The sequence below is a fragment of the Cydia amplana genome, chromosome 21, assembly GCF_948474715.1.
Source record: "Cydia amplana chromosome 21, ilCydAmpl1.1, whole genome shotgun sequence".
NCBI lineage: Eukaryota > Metazoa > Arthropoda > Insecta > Lepidoptera > Tortricidae > Cydia > Cydia amplana.
The window spans coordinates 6,615,855-6,628,485 of record NC_086089.1 but is presented as its reverse complement, the minus strand read 5'-3'; the positions used below and the strand labels follow the sequence as shown (position 1 = coordinate 6,628,485).

Below are 12,631 nucleotides of genomic sequence, written 5' to 3'. Positions count from 1 at the left end.
TCCGACGAAAAGGTAGAAGCCCTACCTACAGAAAAATCTTTCCCCCCACTAGAAACTAGTGATGAAATTAGGTACAGTAGGTAAAACCTGCTTATATTTAAGAACATGTTGAACGTCAAAACGTGACTTAAGTGGAAAATCGTATTGCGGGCATCTTTCTCTGTCACTCTAATTACCTTAATTGAAATAAAAGAGGGCCGCAATTTGCGAACTTTAGTGTTTGCGGTAGGCACTCTGATTTGGTCACAATGACGAGGTATAGCGTCTAACGCCGTAAATAATAAAGTTGAATGAATGAATGTTGTTGAATTTTCAATTGAGTAAAGTCGTTTTTACGGAACTGATCGTGAGTGTCCGACTCGCGCTTGTCCGTTTTATTTATCATCACACGCTGAACGCTCGCAGAGGAAGTGTGGCGCTATAAATCGCTGACAATTCAATCGGAAATATCAATGTGACGGTTTCCAGTGATTCTATATATTTATATCCCGATCAAAGCTGTTCAATATATTTTAATACCAACTTGTGGATTTCGTAACACAGGTGCACATACTTGCTGCCCAAGCTATGCAAAATGATAACAGGAGAAAAAAAAACATTTTAAGAACATCAGTCCCGTGATTTCAAAATAGAAATAGAAAATATTTATTTGGCGTAAAAAACTTGCATTAGGTACAACAGAAAATATAAAGAAAGGTACACCAAATATGGCACGCGTTGACAGTTTCAATGCTGTGCTGCGGAAAAAGATAGCATCGCTTCTGAACAGAATACGTGACAGCCCGAACAGCCTCCTGAAGACAATAGCTGTAAGGAATGAGTGCTCAGTGATGCAACACTTAATTAAAAATACGTTGTCATTAGTGAGTTACCAATACTAACATAGTTTTTAGGTTTTAGTTTGTATATAACCACTCACATGATTCCAGCAACTAGAGTTTCAAGATTGCGCACCTCTAAAATGATCGTCGCAACTCGAGTTGCAAAAGGAGTGTATGCGGTTTTTTATTTATTATCTGTGAAGGGCTGCACAGATACGGTATAAACAATTTTTAAAACACAGACTACCAACGTGACAATATTTAAAAAATGTTTCAACCATATAGACACAACCACAGTATTTCTTATCTATTTTACTTTGCAAGTTGTTCAGGAAGTGCGATGTGTAAAAAGTTGCTGCGTGTGTTAAAATGCCTCAAGTATTCAAATTTAGATATTTCTATTAGTAATGTATATTAAACTACTCCGCGTTTATTGGTCTATTAGTTTAAAACTATATTTTAGACCTACTTAATATTGATGACCAAATAATATCACTTCAAAACAATAGTTCTGTAGATTCTTGACGTGTTTCTTATTTGAATGCCCTACATTTCTAAGATTACTAAATATATCTTGAGCAACCAATAGACATTAAATAGTTCGATTATTAAGTTACATTAATAAACCATAGAATGTATTAAATCACTGTGTATTACACAGGATTAGCGATCAAAACATGTGACGGTAAATTGTAAGTACAAACCCGGCAACTGTGGTTGCTTAAAGCATTTCTGCATATCGTAAGGCATGTGGTGTACTAGACGCGTTGCATAGGCGTTTTGGGATTTTTTTTACTACTTACTTATAATTTGTATTTACTAATATTTCTTTGCTATTTACATTGAATAAACTAAATAATTATACGATTAAATAAATAATTAATTAGGTATTACAATTTTAAAGTTCCTATTTCTGTTGAACATCTGCACCGCGCGCTGTTGTATCTCCACCCTAAATGGGTAGCCATCTTTATTTTTGAGATGGAAGAAGTCAGTTTACCGGCTTATTTACGTTTGTAATCAGTATAATTTTATGTGTTAATAGTTATTATTGGTTTATTGTGCTTAATATGTTGTGAAGTGTGTGTTATGGTGGATGTATTAAACGTGTTAGTGTAGTTATAAGTTAGTTCGGTTGTTGGTGATCGGCAATTATAAAAACACCAAAATTTAGTAGGTACGTAGATACTCTTTTGTTATTTTAAGTTATATAGCTACTATAATCGTTATAATTGCATAAGTTATGCATTTTATTTCAAGATTATTAGTGTCTTAAACTGTTTTTTACTATATTTTAGTACTTCAGTGTCTAAATTAGGCACAAAAAAATCATGAACATAATATATAGTTTCACAGCAGATTGAGCAATTCGAAAGTTTCTTATCGGAATTTGAATTAGTTTTACTCGGCAATTTCATAGGTGAGCTATCAAGATGTTTAGTACCAATTAAAAGCTTATTAAGTCTTCTTTAAATTGAATACAAAAAAAAGATACGTTATCGATTTAGATTTTTAATTAAAAATAGTTTTCTACTATAACGCGGACATTATTTCATTAAGTCAACTTTGTGAATTTTTAATAATTATTTTTATTATAACAGCACAATGCTATAGTACTAAAATAAATTCTTTGTTTCTTTATCGTTAAAAAACCAAAATAATCGTTGCAAATGCTTTAGCAGAAGTAAAGTTATCGATTTTTGAAAATATCATGACACTGTGCCGTCGTATCTGCGAAATGGCAGAGCAGTTCAGGGCACCTTTTGTTAAAATCGGAATCATGTGAGTGGATAATACTAACAAAATGGATCTTGTTGTCTAAATAAATAAATATTATTATTAAAAATATGGATGCCGCTCAGCATAAGCAGTGTTTGTAAGACATGCGCTGGTTTTCGGGGTATATAATAGGTAAAAGCTTATTATCATGAAACTAGCGACCCGCCGCGGCTTCGCAAGGGTTAACAAATTATACATAAACTTTCCTCTTGAATCACTCTATCTATTAAAAAACCGCATCAAAATCCGTTGCGTAGTTTTAAAGAGCTAAGCATACATAGGGACAGACAGCGGGAAGCGACTTTGTTTTATACTATGTAGTGATAATAAATTAGGAAGAGTCAACATTTTTGAACGTAGGATCTCCAGCTTCGTAGTTAGGGTTTTTTATGATATAGGAGGCAAACGAGCAGACGAATCGTCTGGTGGTAAGCGATTACCGTCGCCCACGAACACCCGTAACACCAGCGGGGTTGTAAGTGACTTTTCCTGAAGGTTTGAATGTCGTATCGGTTCGGAAATACTGCAGGCGACAACAGTTCATTCCACAGTTTAGCTGTGCGAGGCAGGAAGTATAATAAGGAAGGAAGGATAAGTAAATGAATTTATATTTTAACATGTCTCTATTTGGCCCGATGGTTGACTGGTAGAGAATGCCATTAGGCATTAAGTCCGCCATTTGTGCTAAATTTTTGTGTTTTGTGCAATCAAGTTTAAATAAATAAATACATTAGTGATTCAAGCGTTTGTTAGACAAAACACTTCTCTAAACTAATCTGTGTCAAGTTTAGTCATGCGATATTTGTAAACCATCAGTTCTTAGAATCAGCGATAGTGCAATCTTATCAGTTGTCAGCCTTTGTATATAACTGTCCCAGGAGGAGCCGGTGTTATCAAAACTAAACAATACTCTAACACGGATTTCTTAACAAAGCAAAGTGAGTTTGATTGTTATTGTAAGATTTTATTTACTATTATATCCAGAGGTTTGTGTTTTGTTATCAAAAGGTGTTTAAAGATTTTTGCGGTTAGTCTCAATGTATACACTATACAGTAAGCTGCAGAGTTAAGTGACCCACCCAGCAAACAAATTTGGGGTTTCATTGTGTACTTACTCCATTAATTTTCCAGAGATATGTTAGGCGCTGGCCTAGATCGGTCAGAAGGGCTATGATGGCCGTCTTTATCATTTGTCACCATGCCTGTCACGTTCTAACAAGTATGTAAGTACGAAGTGACGCATGACATAACAGGTGATAAAAACACGACCATGATACCCCTGCAGAGCACTGTTTTGGTGACACCGGTCAATAATCTTGATTTCCCACATTTTCAGATGAAGACCCTATTCTGTCTATTGGCGCTGGCCGTGATCACCCAGAGCGCTGTTTTGGTCGACAAGAGCGCCACCGCACGGAACAACATTAACATCGGCGGTTTTTACCCCAGCGACCGGTTGCTTTCCAGGTAATTCAATAATATTACATTTTATTGCAAAAAATTTACAAAGTTCCGAATTTGAAGGCTGTAGCAGGCGTGGCTCACTCTGCGATTTCGTTGCGTCGCAACAAGTACCTACCTAAAAGGACATCCGTTCCAAACCAATTTTGGTGGCAAGCCATAAGCCGCGTGTGGCGTGTGGCGCTTGCGCCATCTAGCGGCCATATCTGTCCTAATCGTAACAGACGCTTTTTGTTAGAGATTGAATCTTCTGTACCTAGTACTATTATTTATTCTGTGGATGTAGCGTGCCTTTAACCTTTTCGACGCCGTGTCAAACACAAAAGCTGTCTCTCAGAAGCCACGTCACCGAAGTGTCAAAACTGAAATTGAACTTTATGCATATGCACCTAGGTCTATGTTGCTCTATGGTCTATGACCGATTAATACGTCTTTGGCGTTGGACCTGCGGTGCGTATATATCGGTCATTGGCGTCCAAAAGGTTAAGCAAAAAACAAATATTTTGGTCAATAACTTCATTTGCAGAGTTTTTGTCTATTGGCGCTGAACGAACAAGAATAACACTTACCTACACATACCTCTTTCTTCGTACCTCCCAAGTTTCAACTTCTTTTGCATCCCGTTAGTGTTTTTTTTTTTCTTTTTTTTTTTTGTAATAAACTGATAGGTGATTGGCTCTGGTCACACCTGATGGAAAGTGAAGACAGAGCGTAAGATGGAGCTCACCGGTTCAGTAATAGCCTATTCACTCTTGCTTTAAAGAGACCGCGGTCATATTTTTCAGGGAATACAGATGACGAGAGCGCATTCCATTTTAAATTATTTAGGTAAAAAGTACGTGTGTCAAAACCGTTTCATCCCAATTTCAGCACAGAGCTCAATCGAGGTACCTACTGTGATCGAAGTTATATAATTTTAATAGATTGGTAGTTTGTGAAATCATTTTTAGGGTTCCGTAGCCAAATGGCAAAAAAACGGAACCCTTATAGATTCGTCATGTCTGTCTGTCTGTCTGTCCGTCTGTCCGTCTGTCTGTCCGTCCGTATGTCACAGCCACTTTTCTCCGAAACTATAAGAACTATACTGTTGAAACTTGGTAAGTAGATGTATTCTGTGAACCGCATTAAGATTTTCACACAAAAATAGAAAAAAAACAATAAATTTTTGGGGTTCTCCATACTTCGAACTGAAACTCAAAAATTTTTTTTTCATCAAACCCATACGTGTGGGGTATCTATGGATAGGTCTTCAAAAATGATATTGAGGTTTCTAATATAATTTTTTTCTAAACTGAATAGTTTGCGCGAGAGACACTTCCAAAGTGGTAAAATGTGTGTCTCCCCCCCTGTAACTTCTAAAATAAGAGAATGATAAAACTAAAAAAAATATATGATGTACATTACCATGTAAACTTCCACCGAAAATTGGTTTGAACGAGATCTAGTAAGTAGTTTTTTTTTATACGTCATAAATCGCCTAAATACGGAACCCTTCATGGGCGAGTCCGACTCGCACTTGGCCGCTTTTTTATTGATTTATAGAAATATATTTGATTAGGTATATGCAACTATGTTGTATACCTATCTTGAAAGTCACTTATTTTAATAACTGGTGTACCTTTTTGTGAAAAAAATATTCCCTGTCATTTCATATATAGTTATCCATGCCGTAATCGGCAACGGCGACCCTAGCTAATTACGAGCGTGAGCTCTGATATGGCTGGCAAAGCCGAACTTATTTTTAAAAACTCTATCGCAGGTGGGGCAGTAAAGTTGACCAGAATTATTGTACGTATAATTATAGGAGGGTTTTGGCCGGGATTTACGTATCTGACGTTTCGCATCAAGATCAGTGAGACGAGACGAGACGGGCACTCCAATTCTTCTTAATACAAGATTCAGTCTGCCATTACGTATTACGCAAAATTGTCCTTGATATTTACTAATAAAAATATTTACCAAGGTAGCTAAATTGAGAAATTCCATTTTAAATTTTGAAGTTGGTTCCTTGAAAAAAAAAACACGGCCTATGGGTTTGTACTGTAGTTATATGTAGGTTCATATTATTTTACGTAATGGCATTTTTTTATATCTCAGCAACTCAATTTTTTCATATAAAAATAACAAAATGACGCTGTAACACGGCGTAAACAGCATACATTGTGTAAGTTGACTGTTTTTTCGTTTATGTAACTTTTTTTAGAACAAGGTGTTTAACTGTATAGCCACTGGAGCTATGAAGCTAAAACTAATTCAGACAAAAATAATTAAATTAAAAAATAGGTTGACACCATATGGGATAAAGGATCTCATTAAATTTACGCCCGTAAGCATCCTTTTAGGTACTCTATCTAATTCTGCCATTAAGATGTCGCATTTATCGTGTGAAGTAGTAGACAAAATGATTCCTTGTCACTGTCACCTGTCGCCTGTCACTTTGTGAAGTAGGTTTCGAAAGTACACAGACCCTCGAGGGACATATACATCCCATTTGCAACATTTCTGCCAAGTGTGACAAATATAGTCTGGAGGTCGATTCTAATTTATCAACTTGTTATGGTTTTTAACTGATTTTGACACGACTTTGACAATCGTCTTGGTGATTGACATACATCTCACGTACGACTCATACCTAGAACCTACCTCCCTACCAACCTAGAACTTTTCCTACTTACCTACCTACCTACCTACCCCTACCCCTACCTTGGACTTTTTCTAGCAATAACGTGAGATTCTTTAAAGACGTATCAATCAAAACCGTAAGTAAACTAAATCTGAACCGGGCTCCTGGCTAATAATTGGGTAGGTACTTTCCTCTACTTAAAATAAATTTATTCACACCGTGCACGAAATAAAGCACCAGATAGAGAAAAATATAGATAGCAGTTATTTTTAAATACTATTTCTATTTAATAAATTGGATTGAAACATAAAAAGTAGGTGAGTTGACCGTGACGTCACTACACACGTTTTCATATAATTTCCATATTAGAAAATCGTTTTGACAGTTCTAAAAAAGAAGCTGATTTGACTAGTAGGAAAGTAGCCAATTTCCGCAGCCAAAAGAGGCTGCTAAAATAAAGTAATATATCTGAGTGGAAACGAAAATGTTCGTTCGAATTCAGTAGAAAACTGAGGGGCTACCGCGAACCACGTTCGACGTGTTGCCTCCCTGTCGCACTTGTAAATTCGTACGTAAGTGTGACAGGGAGGCAACACGTCGAACGTTTCGGTTCGCGGTAGGCCCTCTGGATTTTGCATGAAACCGCCATCTTGTAATAAAGGCCTGTGACGCAGCAAAACATTTGAGTGACGGGACATATCCTTAGTTTTGAAAGTTGAATGGATGTGGGTGTTATCTCATTTACATTCGACACTGGAGGCGAACTTCAGACTACATACATAATTTGCTACGTAATGGTGATACCTACATACAAAGAAAAGCGTCGAAACGCTTTGGTAAAATAATACTTCTAGGTAGCCCTTTGACCTGTCTGGGTGTTGACCTGTTCTACATCTCTCCTTTCAATGGTGCCGTTTTTCCAGAAACGCCTTTCTTTCATCGCGATGCTAACTTGCAAAAATAAAGTTGTTGTTTCGTATTAGAATTATAAAGTCATTCTGCTATCTAAAACGTAGCATTTTAAAAGTGTCTTTTTAAGTTGATGTCCAAACATATTTGGATACTTGTATTACAACTGAAATTTTGCATAAGTAGTTATTACATTAACAGCAGAACTGTTAGTCTATTTTTCTACTCCAGCACTTAAATGTGTCAATTAAATGACTGACAGTGATATCTAAAGCAATGTCATTTGAATGATTTGTCTATAGGCTCATAAGATGACTGCTAGCAGTCATCTTATGAGTATAATACAACTGCTTTATTTTTTTTAAAGATACAAGTTCCGATCATCTTGTTTGAATGAGGTATGTTTTCATTTACAATAATAACTCTTTTTTTTTTAAATAATAACTCAATTTTTTTTAAATAATAACTCTTTTTTTTTAATAATAACTCTTTTTTTTTTTTTTTTTTTTTGCTGCAGCTGTCATAGAAAAAGTAATGTATGCAACAGCTCATAATTGGTTCTTAAAATTCTCGGGTCTTTTTTTACAAAACTCGACTACGTCTCGTTTTGTAACTTCGACCCTTGAATTTTAAGAACCCTTATTATATCACTGTTGCATAAACTACTATAGCAATTGCAGAGAATAAAGCAAAAAATCATACTCGATTGGTATGATATGTATGACCGGTTGTAAAGAAATACCGTTTATTTAAATAAAACTTTTCTAATTTCAGATCGTACGTATACAGGCCCGCAGTAGCCAACACCATACAGTACGAAGACTTCATCTACCGAGGCAACGCCACTACCAGGATATCAGCCATCCAAGTCACAGAACAGGGCTACACGCAATACGCTAGCGCTTGGATCAGAAGTGGCGGTCTGGGGTATCCCAATGTAACCATAGGTTTCCAGTCTTTGAGGGGCTATGGGTATTATTATTTGGTCGATATTTGGGGTCGATAGATCTGTACCTAGGTGATTTAGGTGAAAGTGGAATCAGGAATTGACCAATTTTATTTGTTTACCTAAAAGGTTCAGATTTTTATTGGTTCCCGTTAATTTCTACGCCCAGTTTGTTAATCTTCAAGTTACAAACAGTAAATTGCATTGTGATAAATTATTTGTGACACTAAGTATCTTGATTATGATTAAAAATGTACAAATAAATGTATATATAAGGCAACAATTTATTTTTATTTGCAAAAGTGAGACAGCGTCGGCCTTTAGATTAGCGGCTACTAAATATTCTTTTGTATATGGACGGAGGAGGACTAATATATAATTGAGAAAGTTGGAAATTCTGCAGTCCTAGTACAGCTGTATCAGGCAAATAGCCAGTGACCGTAACTTCTAGTACATACTACAAATATTTGAAACAGTAATCCCTTGTACTGTATCGACAAGAGTCGAAGTAAATGTTATAAGATGACGCTGTTTTGTCGTTATAATTATACAAGTCTGAAACTGTTTAGAGATGTAGGTTTGATTTAGATTAGTCTGTAGTTTATAACATTTAACACTTTAACATTTAAACTTTAGCAGTAGACTCGATTCAACAGTATGGGCAGCGACATCTCATGCAGCTACGCGAAAATGATAGTCCGTTTTTCGACATTTCCATGAATAAAAGAAACATTTCCATCATTTAAGGCCTAGTTTCGGAATGGTGTTGACGAAAGGTATTAAACAAGCGTAACATGTGACTGATCTGACGCTGATGTGCCTAATGTTTTACTAAAAACTTTTTACTATTTTCATGCTCAATTTGTCTATTTTTGGCAGCATAATACTAGGACAACTAATATTAAAACCACGATTATGAATTTCTGTGAAGGCGACAAATTACAAAGTGGTGCAGGGCTTAATTTAGTTGGCTGTTCCAAAAGTCGCAGATATTAATTAGTAATAACTTTTTTTTAGCCTGTTACAGTGTCCCACTGCTGGGCAAAGGTTTTTGATCTCCACTACTCCCGTTGTTGATGTGCTTGTTCCGGTCATCAGTTACCGATGAAGAGGTCTACTTATATGTATAAGTCGTCTGGCCACCTCCGTCTGGGCGTCCGCTCTTATCTTGCGGCATCAATTGTTTAAATAACGTAAATGTCATACTGTTAGTACATTGTACACTGTGTAAAATTTAAAGTTTAAATTGCTTGGAAACCGGTCCAGTGCCAAATTTGCGGTACACTGTTGCGGATTCTGCTTAAAAATTACAATTTATCGTTTTGATGTAGGTAGGTACATATGTTCGACATACATGCGTATTTTTCTGGCAGTTGGATCGAGAAAGCGTGCTAAACTTTTATGTTACCGCATTAGTATGGTAACTTTGGTATTTATATCCTTCATAATGCTTATTTTCTTTAGGATTACAAGCCAAGACTAAGAACTTTTTTTTGGGTTTATTTTAAATAATAACTTTTTAAGAAATATTGAAAACAACCTAGGTACATCTGCGTGGTCAATAATGTAGATTGTAGATCATACTGAACAACTTTTGCTATGGACAGCGCCGAAAACACGAAAAAAAACATTTTTTTTTCATACATTTCGGGTAGTTACCTACCTATAAAGTTCGCTTAAGCTAACTTTGCACGGATTTAAACAGAACAAAGTCAGGTAGTGTCATTATAAACGTCATATTTTCTTAGAAATAAGTCATTGCAAATACCATGCACTTGGTCCGACTAAAAAACAATAATTTCTTCTAAAAGAGATGATTTTTTCGCTATTCGGGGTTGGCTACTTGGCACCATAGTACGAGTATGTATGACAGCTGCATAATACCTAAATGGGTCTCTATTGTTTCTCAAATAGTTTTAAGTCGTAATGTATTGTTTGCACGCATTTTCGTTATATAGTCATAATTTATTTGGTTCAATAACGCGTCACTTTTCAGGATTGCCATAAAAAAACCTAACCTAACCCATCTATAGGATAACCTTACGAAAATCCTGAAAATTTAACGGTTTAAGCTTTATGATTAATGATAATATGACAAACAATACATTAGGTATGACTTAAAACTTTATGGGAAACATATACTTAAATACTATCTGAGTAAAGTCAGAAAAAAACAAAATCCCTGTATATATTATATAGGCTTATAGTCGTGCGAAATCCAGTAGCGCCATAAAAGTATCCAGAGATGCGATTTATTTGAAATACTTCTATTTAAAATGCAAATACAAAATGCAAAATACCTATTTTGTATTTTGCATTTAAATGCCTTTTAGTAAAAAACATTTTGTATTTTATTTGAAATACTTTTCGAGATGTATTTTGCATTTTTAATATTCATTTCAAAATGCAAAATACTTTGCGATTAAGTTTAGCCAACATTACCAGTCAAACAAAATGAAATGAACGAATGACGCTTGTATTGCCGAATTTGACCGATAGAGGCGCCTGCTAGCCATGCGCGCTCTTTTTAGGGTTCCGTACCCAAAGGGTAAAAACGGGACCCTATTACTAAGACTCCGCTGTCCGTCCGTCCGTCCGTCCGTCTGTCACCAGGCTGTATCTCACGAACCGTGATAGCTAGACAGTTGAAATTTTCACAGATGATGTATTTCTGTTGCCGCTATAACAACAAATACTAAAAACAGAATAAAATAAAGATTTAAGTGGGGCTCCCATACAACAAACGTGATTTTTGACCGAAGTTAAGCAACGTCGGGCGGGGACAGTACTTGGATGGGTGACCGTTTTTTTGCTTGTTTTGCTCTATTTTTTGTTGATGGTGCGGAACCCTCCGTGCGCGAGTTCGACTCGCACTTGGCCGGTTTTTTTTCTTCTTTGGTCAGAGTGCGCGCCTGCGCCTTATAGCCGTTTAGACTCGCGACTCGGCTCGCGGCGCATCTCGTGGCTCGCCGCGACACACTCGGCTTCGGCTTGTCAATTGGTTATAAACCTTATGCCGTGCCGTTAGTGTTTAAATTATATTAGCTCGACGAGCTTGCGAGCCACGAGACGAGTCGCGAGCCCACCGCTTACACTCGCGTCTCGTGGCGCGGCTCGCGGCTCGTCTCGTGGCTCGCGCGAGAGTCTAAACCGGTTATTATGACCAAAATGTCATGCATAAGGTGCCATGTTATTAGACGTTTTTGTTCGGCTCGGCATTGTGTCTCTATTTCTCATGAGTCATGATAAATACCTAAAATAAATAAAAATATCCGAGATTTGGTCAAAAGGTATTTTATTTAGAAAAAGTATTTTGAAAATACCTATTTTGCATTTAGCATTTGAAATACAAAACGCAAAACTATTTGGTATTTTGCATTTGAAATAGTAAATCTGAAAAGTATTTTGCATTTTGTATTTAAATGCTTTTTTAAAACCATTTTGTACATCTCTGAAAGTATCACGTTTTATTTGCCATCTGCCAGAGATACTCGTAGAGTTACACTGTATATAGCTTTCCTCGAGCTCTAATAGAGGTAGAGTTACATTGCGTATCGGTTTCCGAGCCCTGTCAATACACGTTTTACCCGACACTTGGGGAAATAAAATAAAGCTGGGGCTGGCTTAGCGTCGCAAGCGGCTGAAATAGGAGATAAAGTTAGGTATTTATGATGCATGTTTTAATGTTAGTACCTAAATATAGGCATAGGTACAATTCTAATGCATGTAGAAATACGAAGTTTTCACTATCCCAACTATTCTCGGTCCCAATTAGTTCGGAATTTGGATTATCGAGGTTCTACTACCTATATAGTTTGAGTCACAAGCCTCGGCTTCGTCCACAAGCGTGTAGTTGTACAAACTCTAAATCCAATTTTCACCCCTTTATGAGTTGACATTAAAAAAATCCATTCTTTGTGCCGCTCTTCACCATTTGAATAATATGTGTAAGTATCATACTATCAGCACTTTCAGCGGTTTAGGCTGTGCGTTGTGTGTAGGTAATAACGGATAAATTTCTGGTACGGGTAGGAATGGAATACCTTATGCACCGACCACACTCGTGCGCGGCTTCGCGCCGTGATTCACGCA

At 36.5% G+C, this 12,631-nt stretch overlaps 2 protein-coding genes across 2 annotated transcripts in view; one reads left to right on the top strand and one right to left on the bottom strand.

Annotated features, from left to right (window-relative positions):
- Nucleotides 1–12,631, bottom strand: part of LOC134657834 (calbindin-32) — a 108,295-nt gene that overhangs the window by 18,528 nt on the left and 77,136 nt on the right. The window lies entirely within an intron of this gene.
- LOC134657906 (uncharacterized) lies at nucleotides 3,428–8,645 on the top strand. Its single transcript, XM_063513484.1, has 3 exons — nucleotides 3,428–3,538; nucleotides 3,937–4,067; nucleotides 8,368–8,645. The coding sequence occupies exons 2-3, from the start codon at nucleotides 3,937–3,939 to the stop codon at nucleotides 8,597–8,599; spliced, it is 363 nt and encodes a 120-aa protein (XP_063369554.1). The 5' UTR covers nucleotides 3,428–3,538; the 3' UTR covers nucleotides 8,600–8,645.